Source organism: Cygnus atratus, chromosome 1, assembly GCF_013377495.2.
Source record: "Cygnus atratus isolate AKBS03 ecotype Queensland, Australia chromosome 1, CAtr_DNAZoo_HiC_assembly, whole genome shotgun sequence".
NCBI lineage: Eukaryota > Metazoa > Chordata > Aves > Anseriformes > Anatidae > Cygnus > Cygnus atratus.
In genome coordinates, this window is record NC_066362.1 from 19,665,801 (window position 1) to 19,687,417 (window position 21,617).

The window sequence follows — 21,617 nt, forward strand, 5'->3', positions numbered from 1 at the left end:
TTAAGTAGAATTTGGACAGTAAATGCTTCCTGCATTTATGTTCACTTCTGTGTGTTAATAGAATTACAGGATTTTTTTTATTTTTATTTTTTAAATATAGATAATGACCTTTACCAACACAATCACCCGTGAGAGCTTTTATTTAATTCCCTGTGAATATCCTCGAGACAACGTTTCTCTAGCGGCCTGCTGGGTAAAGCAATTGTCTCATCTCTCACCTTCACCTCCAAATTTGAATATTTTTGTCAGCAACTCCTCTCTGTTCAACTTGCACTACGTTACTAGCAGCAAGAAGCTCTGGGTAATTTTCCTGAATGAACCCATAGCAGTACACCTCTGAACAGAAATAAACAGCTAAATAAAACAGTGTGAAAAGGTAACTTGCCTGTCACTAGCACTTAGATACAAACCAAGAGAGCCAGAAAATCCAGAGTTGCTGCCCTACCTACCAGCTCTTCGGGGAAAAACAAACATTCCGAGAGAGGTTCACTTGCAGCAGGACCATCAGAGAAATCCACTTTTAATGGACTACAAAAACTAGAAGCAGGAAAGACTTTTACAGCAAGAAGTTTTAATAGCAGCATTTTAAAAAGAAAATATTAAATATTTATTTTGGTGAATGTTGATGGTCTGTGTGTATTGCTCCCTCTAGTGTAAAAATACAAAATCACAATCAACAAACATTGCAAAAATCACTGTTTGGTAACAAATACATATATATCTTTTAAAGTCATTACCCCCATTTTTTCCCCAAATATTTAAAACATGATTTCCCACATTTTAATACAAAAGAGACAGATTAACTTTGTTTCAGCGTCTGATCTGGGATTCTCACACTTTTTTAGCTGGGGATGATCACACCAGAATTGACAAGTGAAGATGCAAATCTGCACGCTGTATTTACTGCAGTAACACTCCTTGAGAAAATAGTAGGATATCTTTAGATAGTGTTGTTCCCTTCCTTTTCCTCCACCAGAATACTAATTTGCATTCCACAATTATTGTACAGTTATTAATAGTATCATGTAAGAGCATGCATGGTCTTAGTTGTACAGAAGCACATTCTCAGATGCGTTAGTACTCATTCAGCTACTGTATCAGGTTAAGCCTTAGCATTGGGAAATTCTAGACAGGTATTCATTTCCATAACACACGCCAGTGAAGAGCAACAAGTCTGAGAAAATATTTTATATTTGAAACCAACGTGAAGAGCCACTGGAAATTGACTTTGGCATAGGAGCATAGGAAAAGCTGTAGCCATTGCTGCAACCTCCTCACAGACAATGTCCTGGGACAGTTTTCATCACATGCACAAAAGTAACACAGCCTTCCATGCCAAGTTCATCAAAAGAATACCCAGTATCGTTTGTATAGGATGCTTAAAGGGCCTCTTTGAATCGTTAATGTTTTCCAGCCCAAAATTCTCTCAAGATCAAGAAAAACAGTTACCTTCTCCAAGAACTGATGGAGCTGCCTCTGAAGATAAAACCCAGAAAATGAATCTTGAAGGCCTGAGCCAAATTCACACTAAAGCTTCCACTTAAGATTTGCTTAAACAATTTGTTACAGAACAACAGAATTAAAGCTCCACTTTTATTTGCAAAAAGGAGCTCTTTTCCCCCCCTCCAATGTTCCTACCATTGGAAGCAGTTGAGAACTTGGGAAGCCTTCTGAAGAATCATTTTCAACTGTGTATTTTTGTTTTTAAACTGGTACTTCATATTTCACAGATATCAGATTTACAAGTACAAAATTATCATCATCCTACTCCAAACTGCACTTACAGTTTTTCAGGGTCTGACAGATCCAAAAAACCACATTTTTCTCTGCCTGCCAATCATTATCCCGTTTCCCACACACTGATTTTAAGTATATTTGGTGGCTCAAGTCTGAAATACTATCTGATGCAGGCTACTTGATGAAGACTCTCTTAATAAGCAAACCTAATAGATCAAAAGTGGTTATGGTGTATCAAAAAAGTGTGAGTTCCATTCCCTTCAAAGGTAAGCATGGTAAAATGGCAGATCCTCCAAGTCATTACACAAAAGTACTAATTAAAACAAACAACCAAATTTTCACTTTAGTTTTCTACCTGATGCGGCTATTGCTTCTATCAGAGCAGCACACCTGGGATGCTCCTCACAAGATACCTGCCACCACTACTTCCTACAAAGCATGGTTTACAGTCAAGACTGAGAAAACAGTTTGCTTGCTCAATTGCGAAATTTATCTAAGTACTCCTTGTAATTAAGAAAGTCCATTATAGGCGGTTGCTCTCAGCTAGTATAGCATAACTAGAATACCTACCAGGCAGAGGGCTCAGTAAGGATGATACTGCGTGCTGTAGCACAAAAGCAATCGGATTCTTTTAACTAGCTCCTCTTTAACACCTCAGTCATGGAGTAAAGAGAATGGGCACTACAGCAAAATTTCAGGGGCTAAATTCAGGACAAAATTAACAGTTGAGAAAGAAATTTTATTTCAAGCTTCTAAGGGGGTATTACAAACAATAGAGAATAAAAACATTAAAAACTATTTAAAAAGTAATTGTCCCTTTAAAATAAAGATTCAAGCAGGTTTAACAATGAAGTATGCTATTCATGAAGTTTTAAAAAAAGATTTAAAAAGTACTGGTTTTGCTGTATTTACTAATCCTTTATAAAAAAGCTGGGCATAAATACTTCGTGCATTCATATGCATTATTTGGTGTTTCATACTATATAACTTGGTACAGTATTTAAGATATCACTGCAAAAGAGTTCAAACACAGTGCATTTATAAATAATGGAGTCATTATAAATCACATTGCAAACATACCTTGCCATTTTCATTGTTACAAATTCAGTATTCTCAGTGAAGGTAGGAATAAAGTAGCTACAACAATCAATATCTTGACTTTATTTTTTTTTTTTTAATATAAAAATGCAATTCTGGAAACCCACCCTCCTTCTTCCCCCTGCCCAAACATAATGCTTTACTTCTTAAAAATAAAAATAAAGTACTAATTCTATATACATCACATGTACCATACAAAAATGTATCCAAAGTTTCTATTGCTACCAAAGTGTTCTAAATTAAAAGTTACATAAATCCCCTCATTGGAAACAAAAGATTACAAGTTACAAAAAAAATCAAATTACACACAAACCATCAAGTTATTTTTATACAATTTCCAATACATTTTTCTCCCAAAGCAAGTTGTCTTCTCATGTGCCTGTATAAAAATGCATATCAATATATTTGTCAATTTTATTTTTCATTATAAATCAAATTAATACATTTTCTACAATAAATAAAACACAGGGAGGCACATATATCAACAAAATAAAATCAATGGGAGATAAATGGGATATGGTTTTGAAAGAAATAATGTGCTTGCAGGCTTTAAGCCAGATTTGTTTAAAACAAAAACAATCAAGTTATTTTGGGCAACAATGGAGTGTTTTTGGTGATTTGCAAGTGATGTACATAGTATAATTTTTTTTCCTGATGTCTTTCTCACAAAGTACCCTCCAAAATAATGCAACTTCCTTTCTTAAAATACATATTTGTAATTGTAAATTTACATCAATCTTAAATATGTGGTACTTTGTGCAAAGAGCAATGATTTACACAAACATTCAGAAGTCTTTTTCAGAAGCTACAGACCAAGGAAGAAATGATACAAGCAGCACCATATTGTATATGATTCAGGCAAACATATATTTGATGCCATTTTGATATTAGGCTTTACAATTCACTAAACACCTTAAGCTGGAAGATGGTGCTTAGGTAACAGCCTTAGAAAGAAAGAAAAATGAACAGCATGGAAACAAAAACCAACTCCCTCCCCAGCAAAATTATAAAAGGAATTAAAGAACTACTTCTAAAATCAGAATAAGTTAAGTGTTGAATATACATTTATGTACAATTATGAACACTATGAACAAGACATTTTAACAGGTTTAGTGGAAAATCCTCCAAACTACAACACGATAAAACCATTAATCAATATGGCAATGGTGATTTAGAAGAATTGCTCAACAATTTCAAGTTTGCAGAACTCAGCCACTGAATCAACAATTAAGGGGTTGTATCTTCAATACATTCTTTTAGACAAAGAGGTTCATTAGTAGAGTTCAAGTCTGTGGTATTTTGCATGCCTTGGTAGAATCTCTGCTAGTCAATATCACTGAAGTCACTGACTGGTTCTCCATGTACTCTACTCAGGTGATTCATAGCACGATCAAAAGCAATCCTTACTGCTTTTCGAATGCTGGAGTTGCGGCCTTCCATCATTTTTAACTTATCTATGGTCTCATCTATCCCAAGGGGAACCATTTTGGATTTGGGAAGCCACTGCCTATAAGAAAAGGTAAAATAACTATGTTAAATATAGGATAACATCACAAACTTTGTCCAGAACTGTAAGGGCCACTACACGGTGTTTTCCATTTAGTGGGTCAGATTTGCCATTTTAAAAAAGAACAGTGGAAAGAAAGATGTAACTTGATAAAAGGAAGAAAGAGAAGTAGCTGAAAAACTTCCACATCTGGCAAAAATAAAAAGATCTAGTGGAAGAGGAAGACAATGCTTGTGTGAATATTATGTGAATTCTCCCCTCAGGCTCCACACAGCATATTGCTGATAATGAAAGAAACAGAAAAAGGGAAGGTTTCATGGAAAAATTAGAAAGAGTTAAGAACTTCAAGTGCATATTAATAATACAACATTTAATTAGGAAGATTAAAAATTTAAAGAAAAGACATTTGAACAGATTGGAAGATGTGTCGTCATTTGGAAAACAATGGTGAAAGCTGATACAGACAAATACTGAAGACTATCTTTAAAAAAGAAAAGAAAAATCTGTGTAGTTAATTTATCAGGTCCATATCAAAACCAGCTTGTAGATCAAAACAATTAAGTTTATATTATTGCCTTCCAAACTGACCATAAATATGTATCTTCCAGTATGATACACCTTGGTCCAAGAACAGACTCAAATATTTTAACATTATAGGTGATACATCTGTATGAAAAAGTATCTATAGGTAGGAATGTCTTAGTTTTCTCTTAGACTTAAGCTACAGACGTAAAGTTTTAAGTCTCTGTATTGAGCAAAGTATTTTAATAACGTACCAACTTCTTTTGTTGTCAAAAAACAGTACTAAGAATAGCTTCTCATCTGATTTGGTCTGCATTTGTTCTCCAATTTTGAGTACATCCAGGGGTGGCACTGGTATAGTAACACCATTGTGATGGCCAGCAACACGAGGCATCTTGGGGTCAATAATCTATAAAAGAGAAGAAAGGAGAGTTCCTAATTTAAATTTTACATCTTACACATAAAAGAAAAAAAATAATAAATCCAACCTACATTACCTATATTATGGTATGGATATTTGTTTCTGCAAAAATAGTCATACCTTTAAAATCTGAAGGAAGAAAGAGCTCTTAACAGAATTAAAAGGAAAAAAAAAAACAGGAAAAAAAGAAAAAAATAACAAAGTTGCTTTCAAATATCTTGCATATGCTATTTAATTATCAGAAAAGGCTACTCATTTTTCAATGAATTGTGCAGTGACAGTCACAAACAAAACTCCTTTGGAGATACTTCACAGTATTAATAATTGCCCAGTTGTCACTAAGGGTTATATTACTCCATGGCTGTTCCATCCATCTTTTGCCCTACAAACTTCTGTTATTTTGCCAGTTTCCCCACTGATATCCATCTTAATTCAAAATAAACTGGTTATGGGAACTAAGCCAACAGAAAGCTAGGAACTGTGGAGAGTTTGTGGAAATCACAATAACTTTCTTCTCTTGACTGAGGTTTAATTCCTCAATCACCTCATCACACAGAGAAACACTAGTGTTTACATAAAGCAGTGGACAGAAAAGGAGCCTTTTGGCACCTCCTAGTCATGATCGGCTTAAATCTAACACCAAACTGCACAATTCAATAGACAATCAAATTTTAAGCATCTGACTAAAGTGTGCTTGAATCACCTACTCAAGAGCTTGCGCACAAACTCAAGTGCTCTGAATCTCACCTCCACTAGTTTTAACCTGATTCTATTACGACTAAACTTCTTGATCTCCCCAGTAGGCATACATCAAACCAGTCACATGATTATCCAGTTTATTATATAAATCAAGTCATAGTATATGAACTGTTTGTATAACCCCAAATGGCTGAAGACATTCAAACACTTCATAAACAACGTTTTCCCTACAAACTCTTGATTTAAGCAGAAATGTGTTTATTTCCCCTAAAATAACATGGACACAACAGCTTTAAGTTTCCAGCATATCATTCATAACTAGAAAAAAAATAAATGGTTTTATCCATCGAGTTTTTTTGTTTCTTTAATGAGCTGCCGAATTTGAATATTTTAAATTTTGTTTTGCAGCAGAAAGTATCTCCTAAGTTCTAACACTAGCAAGATGTCTGTCAAATGCTTATTCAGTTGATCCTCTAAACAAAATTGCAGTGAAAAGACTAGTGAGACAGTTAGGGTAACAGACATCATTTGTTCGACATCGGATATTGCAATAATTTTACAAAAAGGATTCATGTTAAAGCTGTAAAGAGGGAAAAGCAATCCACTTTTACTCAAGATAATACGTAACTTCCCCTTCAGGCTGAGTTCATGCATCAAGATTTTCAAACCAGAAACAGTATTACTAGTGTACTGATGGAAAGCTGTGTACTCACCAGAGCTGGGTAAGAAGGATATCCACTGCATTTGGCCCATACTACTTTTAGAGGCTCAAGAACAGATGTTGCAGCATCAGTTGAAATCCACATACTGCTATGCCCAACTTCTAAGAACAAATAATAATTAAATATAAGATTAGTATTTTACAGAATAAAACCTCAGACAAATCTACAGTCGTTTTGTCACCAGTATTTCATGATCAGTAGAAATCAAATGTGTACCAGTATCACCTTTATGCAAATATCAATAAAAAACAGGTAACGTTCGCAATAGCTCTTGAAATGTTACTAGTAGCTTAATCCAAGTTTGCAGATAAAGAATGAGTTTTTAAAAGCTTCCAGAAACTGCCTATCACAGAACAATTCTTAGAAAGCAAGCGCCATCAGATTCTTATAATCCCTTTTCCTTTGAAAAAACGTGAAGAAAAAGTTATGGTACTCCAAAAAATGTGTTTGTTTTGAAATTATGACAAGCCTGTCAAACAGATGATGGTATGAAAGATGTAAGTTGTGATGGCATTAAAGATGCAAGTTGCATGATCTTTCCAAAGTGTTGGATATAACGTATAACAAGATTAACCCCTGGTCACTTACAGCACTTGTCTGATAAACATAAGAATAGAAATGTGTTTAAGTTCTAACTTGCTTTTTTGTTGTTGTTGCTCCTTTTCTTTCGATTTAAATCAGAGCTCTTTGTCTCTCTGCCTAGCCCTTTCCTGAAGCAAAGTAAAAAAGACCAACAGGATTCAAGGAAGCAGCTGCAATAGTGGTTTTTCCTTTTCAGGAGGCAGCGCAACAGAAAGCTAAGTTTATGTTACTGCTTGCTTCTACCAGAGTCCTCAGTTTTCATCTCTGTTGCTTCAATCACCACTGGACTGAAGCACGAGACAGGTTTAAGCCATTCAGTTAACTAGAACCACAACTGACTCCTGTCAAGAGACTAGGCAGAAGACCATGAGTTGCCCACTCAAGATGGAACTTGGGGCAGAGAAAGTAGGAAGATGGGAATGAAAGGTCACGAACTGTAAAAGTGAGGAAAAACTTGTATAGGGAAACCTAATACCAAAGTATAGTTCAGAGGCTGCAGTTGCACAACTTTTTAGGAGCAAGACAATACTTGGTAGAAGTAGCTCTCTACTTGCCAAAAGAAAGTACATTCAATTCTTCCTAATTTGCTTCTATTTAAAATAGGCAGCGCTTATAATGAAATCTGAGATGCAGATATACATTCCATTTGAACATCAAGAAAATGGCTTCAAACCGTGCAGGAGTAGAAAGAGTGGGGAAAAAAAACACTTGACCTGATCACTAAACAAAGAGGTCAGTCATTCTCCACAACATATTCTAGGTCAATTTCCAACCAAAGGCTTTTCATTCAATTATAGCTTATTTTGAATCAATAATGGTATCAACATTCCAAGAGAACACTGTATTGACAAGTTCAAGGCTAGAAATTCACAACCCTATAACATGAGTTCTCAAAATGCAGTAATTCACAGTAATCTGCCACAACAGCTTAACCAAGATGCTAGATGCTTTTGAAGTTAAAAAAACGTTGCAGGTTCTGTTGCAGCTATACATATTAGAGGAGAAAGAGCACCAAATGCAATATTTTTTTTCCAGTGTTTAAGACCTTAAACAAGTGTCCCAAAGAAAACAGGGATGTTTGCCACCAATTCCAACAGACTTTACAGATGAGAACTTTACTCAGTGGATTCCATTATATAAAACCGTGGAAATAATGCAGTCTTATTTCTATTTTCTTTGTTGTTGTTGTTGAAACTGAACTACATAACCTTGGAAGAACTGTTACTAAACAATTTATGGGTTTATTTATTTGTTCCTTTCTGAATATTTTTAGAGGTCTTATTAGGATTTTCCTCACTTTCTCATTGAAAGACATAATAATATTCCTCAGATGAACAAAAATATAACACTCAGAAATAATACATACAGGTATTCTTATACTTCTAAGACTATAGCTGAATTCACTAATAGAAAGACATGTCAAATCCAGATGAACCATTTTGGTATCATCTCAAAACAATTGATCAAAACAATTTCTAACACCCTGAAAAAAATAATTTAGGCAACTTCTTTATTTCTCTGCTTCTCTGTATGTTAAGTATTCACAAGGTGGCTAGACACAGTCATGAATTTTTAGATTAACGTGTCTTTCATACAAAAACTATTTTGAAAACGTGTGCAGAACTGTACCTGGTACATAAAAACAGTACAAGTCCTGTTTTTTGAGCGGGCAGCTAACAGAAGAAAGAAAAGAAACCTACTTTATTCTCAGCTGTAGAGCTGATACAAAAATGAAAAAATTAGTATTTTAATGAAGAGTAGAAGGTCATATATAATCTCACTAGAGGAACACAGCAAGACTCCCTCAGAGACTTCTTGGATGTATAAACAGTAGGGAAGAGTCCCAGAATATTTTCCTAGTAAGAATTTATTCCATATGGTGTTAAGCGTTTAGTTTACTATTGCTAGCACATATGGTTAGTAGTTTTGTTTTATGCCATAACAACCCTTTATTTCCTCAAGCTACGAGAGACAATGCATTTAAGTTAGCAGTCATGACAATGTACTGCTGAGGATTTTAAAATAACAGTACTCACACTATCTGAAAACCAACGCTAACAAAATACCAGACACCAGACTGAAGATCCTACATAGTTCAGGGAAAGACAAGGATGTCTCTCTAAACATTTCCTCCTCCCCTTACAGACTTCCAACTTCTCACAATGTTTTAAAAACAACTACTGTGTTGTGGGCTTATTTTCCATGAGCATTCTCATAATGAAGTTGATGAGTTTAACTTTTTGTGGGTAGATTGAGCAAAACACCCATTAGGTGCCAGCACTGCAGGCTTCAAAACTTTAAAGACACTTTTATCTTCAAAAACAGAGTTAAGAACTTCAAAACCCCAAACTTCAAGAAATCTGCACAGCTTTCAGCAAGGACCAGGAGTTTTTTTGTAGTTCAGTAATGAACTTTGTTTTAAATCAGAAACTTCAGCCTCAAAGAAGAAAGACTTTAAAAAAAAACAACTGAAACATGACCAGAGTAGTAAGAGTGCACAGTCTTTTTTTTTTTTCTTTTTTGTTTTGCTCTCAAATTACTTAGAGGCAACTTTGACTTTAACATCTAAATCTGCAGATGAAGCCACAGATACTGAATCTATTTAAGCTTCAAAAATACCAAGACCTAAAAATGAGCTACGATCTCTCCAGCACAGATGGATCATTCTTGAGCACAAGAATTTATACTGAGGCTTTCCTTCTGTTGTTTAACTTTTGGCTGGACAAAGTGTACTTTCCGCCATCAATGACTTACCTGTTGAAATGAAGACTGTGCACAGAAGAAAGCTATTTGAGTCAAACGGTGTGAGACCTTCCCTACAACCTGCCCCCCTCTCCATTCCCCATTCCTGCTTACCAGTCCAAAATTACTGAAGTCAAAAACAGCATTTAGACACTGCTGGAAAAGATACTGCCACTAAGCTTTACTGAGGAAAGAAAGAAGTCTGACAATTAGGTGGAAAAAGTAACTGGCAAAGATGGGGGACAAAGAATTTAAAAGTTGAGACAAAAAGAATGAGAGGGACAGACTAGGAACAGGAGAGGTAGACAAGAATCTTGGATAAGGAACAGCTGAGCAAAAGGACTGGGCAAGGTTCAGGAGGAGACAGGCAGAAGAATACACTGCCACTTTCGCCCAGCAAGTTCCGAACCCTGTAAAGGAAGTCAAGACCCACAAATCTTAGCGCATCTCTGTATACAGCAACTATTTATGAAAACCACTCATAACATGTCTCTATTCATCTTCCAGTGCTCCTGCATACCAAGGACAACAACCTATTACAAACAGATGATTCTCTTTGAAAAACAGGAAAACCTAATTAAGCCTGCAAGTCCAAGCCCCAAAAGTTAGATAGAATTGTAAGCCGTTTTTGAAACCTTAATTTATCCTCTTGCATGTATTTATACTTCAACGTAGTCTTCAGGTTTCAATGTAGAGCATATTTTTCCATGATATCCTTAACTTATTCAGTACACTAAGTGGACAGCATGCTTTCCACTTAGCTTTGAAAGCTCAACAGCAGTCCTGTAAAATTGTTTGTTTAAACTACCATATTTCAGTGTGCATGTATGACAATGATTATATCACTCAGTGCAGAACTGCATCCCATCATAACCGCGGTATTACAACATAATATACCAGAGGTTTTGAGTTAGCATCTTGTAAATAAAAATAAAGTATTACTTGGACAGCATGACTGTAAGCACTGTGTCCATTTCTAAAGTACATATACTCTGTCAAGCAGAGTTGCTTGTGACATTTTGCTAAGAATGGGCAAAATTTTGTTTTAGTTTCTTTTTAAAATCCAGGAGTTTACTAATGAAAGTAAATCATGACAAAGTTCCAGTTACGCACAGAACGTAAGCAACACATTTCACTTCAGTCCTGCCTGTTTCTTCTTTATCTGCCAGTATAGAATGCAGCCAAAAGAATTAAAAGTATATACAATGTATAACAGTATATAAAATAATACCACTTCTCCTTTGAGGCAGCTTTAGAATGTATCTGAGAACAGAGACAGAATTAAGATGGATCAAGGAGAGTTTGAAAAAGCAAGTACAGGAATTCTAAGTGGATAGTGTTAAATGTAAGACTAGCCAGGACAGAATAAGGAAAGTAAATGGAAAAGGCTTTCTTGTATAGTAGGTTACCATACAAATAAAGATCCTAAACCTTAGAGTAATGAAGCAATAGCTGAAAATAGATTAGCTGCAAGAAAGAAAACAAAACATCTTACAAGGAGGAAAGAACAGAGTAAGGCAAACAGAGTCCGATAAAAAGCACTGGAAAGACATGAAAGAATCCTGGATAAGGGGAGAGGAGCTGTAAGGTAAGGGACTAACGACAGGCCTGCTAGACATGGCAAGTTTGACCCCTAACTGCAGCATGGGAACACTGTATTCTACAAACAGATCTACTTACAGACGAGACAACATACTTAAATTTTGCAATACAATTAAAAAATATTAAAACAAAAGAAAGACATATCACCAAAACATAATTAATTCCCTGAAATATGGTAACCTGTTATACTGAATTCTTAGAAATTCTTGCTTTATTCCTTTTTTTTTTTCCTGAATCAAAATGGACCATGTCTTACCCATTTGTCAACACATTTTTGCAGATGAGTATATAAGGAGTAAACCCTAAAACAAAAAGCCCAAAGAAAAATGCTAACAGAACCACAAATAGTATTGAAGCACAAGTTCTACTTGTACTACTAGAGTAGGCTAACTCACTTTAAATACCACTTATTGATCAAAACAACATTAGATGCTATTCTTTTTCTTTAAAGTTTTAAAAAAGTTGAAAGCAGAATCTAGCATTTTCTACCATGCTATCAACACCACTTTCAGAACTCTTTCAGCAGAGAAAATAAGAATGTTAGCATTTGTTAAACTAATGGACAAAATATAGTTGCATAGTATTATTAAGAAAACAATTATTTATAAATAGCAGTTACCAGCTGCAATTCTTGCTGCTTTGGCATAGTTTCCATTTTCAATGCATGATATCAATTCACTTCGATCTTCCAATGTGTGTCTTCGTATAAGCGCTGGTTTACCTTTACCACACTTTGGTAGGCTGAAACTGCGAAAGTACAAATATTAAAGACCATCCCTTGATAAATTAACATTGTTCCCTACAAATGAAGACTCTGAACAAGAATTTAAAATCATACATGGTAAAAATCAGAGCCACAAACTCCAATGAATTCCATGTAACAAAAAAAAAGTTAACCACCACAAAAACTACAAAATTTCATGCACTTAATTGGTTTGTTATCAGCAAAAGACAAGCAGTATGCAATTGCACTTCAACTTTAGTGCAGGTTATACACATTCAGCATATGAGCAGCTGCATCGTCTCCAGTGTTAAAAAATGAATACTGGACACATAGAAACATGTTCCCTCTGCTCCAATAGTCCCACTAAATAGAAAATGCAATTATTTTCTCTTTCACTTTTCATTACAAGTTCGAATCTTTCACTTATGATAGTAATGTCTATACAGAAAGTGAGAAAGTTGTTCTCAAGAGTCTTATTGTACACCTGAGTTCTCTTCAAGAGATCAAAGAATGTGAACAGTAGTTATTCTAAGTCATATCCTCAATATATCACTTTCACAAGAGACCCAGTATTCTCTTTGCTCCTGAAAGCCTTTTTGACATGAATGCATTAACATCACTCCTTTAAGCAATTTAATACCAATCATGAACAAATGAACTAGTCTCTTCTTTAAAAAACAACACAAAAACTCCCTCCTCATACAAACCCACAGATTTATCTTATACTCCTGTATGCCCTATCCTACTCTAACAAGCTCTGTTCTTCTATTACTTATTTTCAAACTTCACATCTCTCATCACATCAACAACTGAAAGTCGTGTACCATTGCCAACCATATTTCTAGGCCAAGAGAACACATACCAGCAACTGTCATTCCATGGATCCAAACAAACCCATTCAATTCCACTGCCATGTTGCTTCCTCAACTCTCATAGCCCAGGACTGGAGATAGTTACATGAGTATGCTTTTGGAAGATGGTGCACCATTGGTGATGGAGTATGTATCAGTGGTGACAGAGGTGACCATTCTGACAGTCCTGTCTTTAACAACGGACTTCACAGAGAGACAGTCACCAGTTGGTATACAGGTACTGTCATTGCAGAAACTACCCAGTGATCTGAATCACACGCTGACAACCCACAGTTTCACAGCTGCTGAATTCACCTTCCCTACGGAGAAGACTCAGCTTTGGAGATTGCTCCCTGTCCCCATCCCCACTGATTAAACACAGGCACTTTTAGTGTTCAGGACTGTGAAGACAATTAAAACTAAATTCTACACACATAAACATGTATATGTATCTACCCATCTATATTTATACAGAGCAGGAGAGTAAGACAAGTGCAGTCAAGTATAAAGCATGCCTGGATCTGCAATAACCTGAATACAACAAAGGAATACTAGCAATCCTAATAGGTGTTTCATGTTTAACACACCACTGAGAAAATTGAAATGTACTCTTTTTTTTTCTAAAATGTATTCAATCCTGCAATGTGGGTCACAAGCAGCACAGAAAACTGACATATTTTACCTCAAATTTGTATTTGAGATTCACAGTTTTACCTGGTGTTACACAAAAGACTGTTACTAGATGAAATACTAGATTCTGATGCACAGCGACGACGAGGTTCAACTTTTCTCCCCGGAGTATCGTCTAATGCTCTCTCTTTACTTCCATCTCCAAAACCATTTGAGAGACCTACAGCATAACACAGAAATAAACTGCATCAAACTGGAAACAAACATACCATTTCATTAACAATTTTATATACACACGCATTGTATAATTATTGTTCTGTACCTCTTAAGTATTTTGATAGGACGAAAAAGAAAGAACACGGACATTAACAAAATATTTCATTTTCAAAACATAGTATTATAAATAGTAGGATCCTGTAGTCCAGTTTTTAAAGTTAGGATGGAAATTAAGGTAACACAAAAAAAGGTGAAGATTTCAATATGGGAAATGCCAAACAGAATATCAAATTACTCTCTGTATGTAATGTTTCCAACACGTAATACATTAAGACAGTCAGGCTGCAGAAGCTGGGTAGAAAAACCAAGGAAAAAAAAAATGTTACAAACCAGAGACAGATTTACCAAGTCAACAGAAAACTCATTTTAAAACAGGGTTACACAAACATCAATGCAGAACTACTGAAAATCCTTTTCAATTACTAAAAGTAAAAACTGGTAGGGATTTTCTTATGAAGTTAGCTAGCTCTTCCTAAAAGAAATTTAGTAATTTCAAATTAACATCACGTCAATTTTCTGGGATCAAAAAATTAGTAATATGCATATGATTTTTTTTTTTCCTAAAACAATCTTTCTCCTGATACTAGTTCAGATATATCTGAGGATACTGTATTTTTACTTCACAACTGTAATGAAAACCTAACAGAAAGCTTTTATATTACAAGCTACTAATTTGGCGGGCTGTCATCAATCCTGCCCTGGTCTGCTAATTCTCAAAAAACATAGTTCTTATACGCAGAACATGCTGGAAAATTCATGGAGTGAGTTTTTGAAACCCATCGTAAAGCCAATGTAAATTTACCCATCTTAAATTTGATTAAAACAGACCAATGAAGTGGTTTAAGCTAGCATTCTGAAGAAATTTCCCAAAGGCAAAAAAAAATAGAACTTCTTTCTGTTTTCTGAAAATTTATTTTTTTGTTTTGTTTTGTTTTAAAAGAAAGTATCCAACACAGACTCCAGGTTATCATCAAAAATGAGCTGACTTAAAACAATGGAACTAGCTTCCAATAAGCTACCATAAGCTGTAGACCACAAAGAGAACAAAATTTTAACCTGAACTCCATTCTGAGCACACTTATTTCCTTACAACAAATTAAAGTTTTTAATTCTGTGTGTATGACCTACATGCTTCTCATAATGCAAGAAAGAACTATCCATCATAGCCATCCTATTACCAGTCTTAAAAGTCATCATAATCTTTGTTCATTCAGACATGGTTATTTAAGCTTACATATCTTCACATCTCTACATAGGACACTGAAATAAAAGCAAATTATGTCAGAACTCCCCTTTTTAAGTTCTAACTGTTTCAGCTTGTCTGTTGCAAAGCCCTATACAAAGAAGGATGACAACTATGAACTTTAGCTTAGCAAGTTACTTTGTATGATCCAGGCATATTTCAAAGTGTTTCCATTCAGTGACCCCCCCCCCAGAAGACGTTCCCTTTCAATTAAGTTTTACTTTTTTTTTTTTTTTTTAAGAGAAAGAGAAGAATTTATTTAGTAATCTGAAGGATTCACATATGACCATTCCCTTTCATTAGCATTTACTTTACACCGAAGATTTAAGAGTGCTTCTTAAGTCCCATATTTGCCCTTAATTTCCTATACAGGAAAAAAAAAAAAGATGTTTGTATTGTCTTGAGTGTTCAGGCAGCAAACTAGGTGCTTTTTTAATATTAAAAAATATTAATTTTGTTCTCATTTGAAGCAAATCAGTACAGATAGCTGGGGATTAAGTAGGAGCTCTGTCCTAGACTACACTGAATGACCTGTTGAAACAGAGCAGGCTTTATGAGAAAGCTTAAATTCTCCTGTAAAACTATCATGGTACACTTTATATAGCACATGAAATGAAAAACTAAACAACTTTTCTATAAAGATAAAAAGGTGATCTTGGGTCTCTACAAGTAACTTTTCTAATACGTGAGGCCTATTTTTCAAGTGGATTGTAAAAACTGTTTTGTTTTCACCCTGCCACAAGCAGGCACCTAGTTAATATACATCAACCACAGAAACAAGTTACATCACAGATTTCATTTTAAGTCTACAGACAGATCGAGTAAATATTGCTACCAGAACCAGAGCAGGGTTCAGGTTCCCAATGGACTGAGAAAGTGAAAGGAAATGCATGTTTAATCTCATAAGAAGATGTATGAAGTGTTCAACCATGTGTACCCCAAATACAACTTGGCTATGTGTCTGTGTACACCTGTGCTGTATGTGTACATATACACAGGACAAAAAAGATCAGGGGCTGGCTTCCCATTATGATTGCTTCAGTAAGTTTATGATTATGCTGCCACTGAAAGGGATGGTTTAGTGTTCTCAGTCCCCTGCAATAGTTTCTTCTCATCTTCACCCCGTCAGTACGGAGAAATGTGAGACCACGTGTTGAACTAGTTTTCAGCCACGCACTGGGAAAAGCAACCAAGTAACTGCACAACTGCTGATGTTGAGAAACAAGGAAAGGAACAGGAACATACAACTATAACAATGGGGACGGCTCTCTGCACTGGCAGTCCAGTTTAAACAGACTATAAGTTTAATGACTCATTTATTTCATTAACATAGGTTTTGAAGACTACAGTAATTCCACCTGTCCTCCCCCCAGCATATTTCTTTCTCGTTTGTGGAAGTATGAAAAATGAAGAAAATGAGACTATCATCAGGAACATTTTTGCTGAATATCAAGCCCTTAATGATATCAGCTTACATAGTCCAGGAGACTCAGATTACACAGTCTATTCTTCAGAAATTGTAAGGAATATGCAGAAATTGTAAGAAATATATAGTATTTTAAGAAAGGAAGACCTCAACGCTTAGTTTAAGTGAAACACACATATCTGGTCACACAGTGGCAGTGGTCCCCAAGTGACCTCAACTTGACAAGAGAATCAGGCAATTAAATTTATGTGCTTTATGGTATCACTGATGTGCAAAATATGAACAAATATACTACATTTAAATGCTGTAACTGTAAATGTGTTTTTGAGACCATTATAAAACTCCTTCTCTCAAGAACCAAGAAATACCCAATCTCCTCTAGCTACTGGAAGAAGTGAGATTAGAGAAGATTCCTAATTCTTTTGAGAAATTTAAATTTTTTCGGCTCAAAAGATAGTACTAAGAAGGTCAAATAAAGAAAATCCACGACAGAAGTAACTCATCCCGCTTTTGCATATTAGTAGCCTGGGTAAGTTTGCAACAAACCGGTATGAGCCACTCACTCAAATTTTCCAAGAACTCATGACTATGTTAGATTAAATGAGCTAACACGGACTAGAACTTCATTAGGTCAGGTACTAAACTTCTTACACACACCCCCTTCACTAAAACTTGAGATTAAAAACAAACAAACAAAACCCCCCAAAATCAAACTACGACCTATCATTACTGGATGATTTCGTTTTAGTTTCTCCTCTACTTTTACGTTTCTTCAAAAAAAGCACTCAAATGCAGACCTCATTTTTTTCTAAAAAAGAAAAAAAAAATCACAAACAATGAAGTTTGCTATCAATTTTAAATGCAGTTTAAAAAGAAAAGAAAAAGTCAAAGATCAGCTTAATAGTTGTTCAAAGGTTTTTCTCTGCCCTGAAAATTATGTTTATCATGAAAAGTTTCAGCTTCATAACAGAAGCAGTTTGTCCTTAAGAGTGTAGTCAAAACTTGGGCTGTCTACATCAAGCAAGTTAGAATCTTCTTGTCCATACCACATTAACAGAAGCAGGAAAAGATAACTCCAGAAAGGCAGCATAAGTTTGGAAAAATGAAAGACGAACAAAACCCAGGATAGTCCAAGGAGCAGCATACTCCATGAATGTACAAAACACTACCACATAATACAGATCTGTGCATTTTAGACTGCAATCTGATTTTGTAGTTCTGCTGAAACAAAAATAAAGAAGCAGAACTTGTATAAAATTATTCTAAAGCAATTAAAAATGTATTATGCATAGCCTGCTGCAAAGACAAGCATATCTAAATATAAGATGATGTGCTATATTAAAACCACAGCTGAAGAGCTGAGAAATGAAAAAAAAACAGTTAAATAATTTCAACTACCCCAACAAAGTCACAACATTCAAAAAATGCCTTGCACAGTCACCAGCACTTATATAACACTATTTTGGTTGATTTTTACCAAGCAAGGACTAATCAAGTCCTGACTTGTGCACTTACCCAGCATGAGTAACATTAGTCTTCAGTAAATATATATATCTCTTTATGTGTATATATATATATATATATATAAAGAAAAAAATGTATTTTATTAAAATTACATAAATGCACAAAATAGAGCATTCCGTTGTATGCTTTAGTTCTCCAAGGAAGATCAGACTGTGTGTTTGGGCAGGGAAGAAGATGAAGATGGAGTGTTCTGAACTAATCCGCTCTCACAGAGCACGAACGGGGAATAAGAACGCTGGGACTGGTAAAAATCTGCGACCAATTTGAGTCACATATACTACAACATGTACAACTTTATAACTTACGGAAATGGGGCAATATATTGAATGAAGAGCATAGTTTCATATATGTCAAAGACTTCCTCCAACAGTGTTCTTTTTTTTTTGTTTTTGTTTTAAGGATGGCTGATGTCTCCAACATGATCCAAAATAATTACTTCAAATGTAATTGTCTTTCTGCGTTCCAAAATGATCACTTAATTGGATTCCATTCCATGTTGAGGATAACAGAAAATAATTAGGATCCAAAGAGATAAATACCCAGCATGATATTAGTTAATATGAGAACCTGGAAGACAGTGAAAAAGCCATTAAGTCTCTCTGAAAGGAAACAGAGCTTTTAAATAAATAAGCCATCCCTACATCAGTGTCAGAGACAGTGAGAATGACACAAGTGCTCCACATATTCTAATACTGATTCTCAGCTTAAGTTTCAAAAGGGGAAAACTATATTAAAGGTTTCACTTTGATTCAGTCCTCTTTGTTGAAAAAGAAAATATACGTAAGTCACTGAAAGCACAGAATACAATCTCCAAGTGCATGATATGCATCAAGAACATGGTTTTGAAATGCATCTAAAAATCCTTCCAATAAGAACTAAAAAGGGAATGGCCCTATCTTAAGGGGATTTATGTATATAGGTATGCACAGAGAGGATAAAGGAATACTTTAAGTTAATAAACAATCAGAAGCTATTGTATTCTTAAACACATAAATCTTGAAAATGTGCGTATTATAGCAAGAGGAGGGCATCCACAAAGTTTTTAAAAACTGAACTTTACAGTATATCTATAAATGCCTTTTTCCAACAGGAAACTCTGGAGCATAGTGAGAGTATTAGAAACAATTCTTCTTTTCAGAATATACAGACAAATATTTGAGCATGTCAGAGTTTACATTCCTTAACTCAGTCCTAACAGTACGCAGACAAAATAGGAGCCAGTTATTCTTAACATGAAGATGACAAATTTTGGGGTGAAGAGTCCCCTTGGAAATTAAGTTTTAAAAACTGAAGTTGTTTAAAATTTGGTTTGACAATTGTTCTAAGATAGCAAAGAAAGCTCAGTGTGAGCCCTTGAAATGGCACCTACATACTGAATAACAGCAGCTTTCAAGACCCTAAACAGAAAATTCCACTTTTGTTGGTTTAGGTAACATGTAATGAATGCTGCTTAGGGGCTCACAGAAGAGCCAGTTTGATATGTTTCAAAAGAATGCTTAAGAATTCATCCTGTATCTACTAATTTGCTTTGAAAACCGGGAGTAAGAAGTCTCTCTGTCTGCTAAAACAGCTGAATGCGAACTGCACAATAGAAGGAAAAAACGATCAATATTTAATAACTGCAACTTTAAGAAGACAAGGATTATCTGTTGCTCTTTTCACTGCAACAATGGAATCACTGTATTGTAGGACGATTGTTCAAGACATTTTAAAATATACAATTGAGAGGCAACACTAACAGAAGAGTTTGAAAACATTCCAGAAAAGAAGAAGAAAAAAAAAGAAAAACAGAGCATATAAGCAGAAACATACAAAAATTGTTTTAAAACTTCTAGAGAGCATCAGCTGTTCTGGTGGTATAGAAAAGACTGATGACAGCAGTAGTAGTATCACTAAAAGCCACAAAAAGCCTAAGTACAAGCCAAAGGAATTTAAAATTCACCAAAAATTTTGATTATTTAATCAACTCTAGTTGATACAATTTATGATGTGTAAAACACACACAGATGGTTGTAAAATACAAGGCTCGAGAGCCTGAATGACACGTAGATCTATGATATGTCATTCAGGATACAAGAAATACAATGACCATAGAAAATCATTAATATTTGGGAACATTTACTTCTAATTATCTTGGCCAAGACTACTTATGAGGACTTAAGATCAGTTTTCCACGTTCACATCTAGCCTATGTTCACATCTAGCAAATTCTGAGATAAATCACAAAAAAGGAGAACTGAATGGGCATTGTTAAAAACTTGAAAAAAAAAAATACCTTTTTGTTCTCAACTTGTATCACGAAAGAGCACGAACATTGGCTGTCAATTGATCTTACATCAGAAACCTAGTGCTCAGCAGTCCTTCGGAACTGCCCAGAAGCACCTACCAAGGCAGACTATTACATTATTATCTTAAGGATTTTATACACAGCTTTTACCAACACAATTTTTTTCTTCCTTCTTTGAAAGTAAATGTTTTCCTTTAACTGGGGGAACACAATCGCTAGGCATGTTATCAAAAGGAAAAGAAACAGAGCTCTCTTACATAAGCATGTCCAACAATCCTAGTCTATTAAGAAAAAAAAAAAAGCATACCATTTACCATGCATTTGCCTTTTATAACTGTTTAGAAAAATTGGTTCTTAATTTCTGCTTCATTCCAGAACAGTGAGCAGAAACTACAGTTTCCTGTATGGACACTGAAGGAACTACGTCTGGCTACTTCAATGGGAAACTCAGAAGAGAGTTATCCATTAAAAAATGCCCTAAAAAAAAGAATTGGAAAAAAAAAAAGGAAACAACATAATGCCTATCTCCAGGACTATCTAAGGAATTCTCAACCATATGTGCCACTTGATACCATTTTTATTTGCAAAGCCTTACCAATACTACCCAGAAAAATCAATGGAAAAGCAAAGAACAAGATTCAAGAACAAGATTCTCTTTCTTCCCAGTATCTTCTTGTTTCTCTGGTAATCATGTACACTCAAATTTTTGCAGGAAGTACATTGGTCACCACCAACACTTTTGTTGCTCTCTTGTTCCATGTTCTTGCAATTACAAGACTGCATATACATTATACGTGACTGGAATTGAAATCATATTTTATGTATAGTAAAAATGGCCAGGGTATATTTACACTTCCCAGCAGCAGCCTGCATAGTGTTGTGCTTTGTGCTTGTGGCTACAAGGGTGTTGAAAATGCACCAGTGTTTGGCTATTGCTGAGCAGTGCTGGCACAGCATCAAGGCTGGCTCTCAAGGGCAGCAGGCTCAGGGTGGGCAAGAGGTGGGGAGGGAACACTGCTGGGAC

At 35.2% G+C, this 21,617-nt stretch overlaps 1 protein-coding gene across 5 annotated transcripts in view; it reads right to left on the reverse strand.

The window, feature by feature from the left end:
• Positions 1 to 119: 119 nt before the first annotated feature.
• Positions 120 to 21,617, reverse strand: part of BRD1 (bromodomain containing 1) — a 62,531-nt gene continuing 41,033 nt past the window's right edge. For 2 of the 5 annotated variants that reach the window (XM_035559353.2, XM_035559354.2), the window contains exons 9-13: positions 13,922 to 14,057; positions 12,252 to 12,379; positions 6,698 to 6,807; positions 5,119 to 5,273; positions 120 to 4,342 (exon numbers count right to left, since the gene is read on the reverse strand). In XM_035559353.2, coding sequence (XP_035415246.1) covers positions 4,159 to 4,342; positions 5,119 to 5,273; positions 6,698 to 6,807; positions 12,252 to 12,379; positions 13,922 to 14,057 — 713 coding nt within the window. In that variant the 3' untranslated portion in view covers positions 120 to 4,158. Of the gene's footprint in view, positions 4,343 to 5,118; positions 5,274 to 6,697; positions 6,808 to 12,251; positions 12,380 to 13,921; positions 14,058 to 18,702; positions 18,874 to 21,617 lie in introns of those variants that run through there. The other 3 variants (XM_035559356.2, XM_035559355.2, XM_035559357.2) reach the window with 3 other exon arrangements.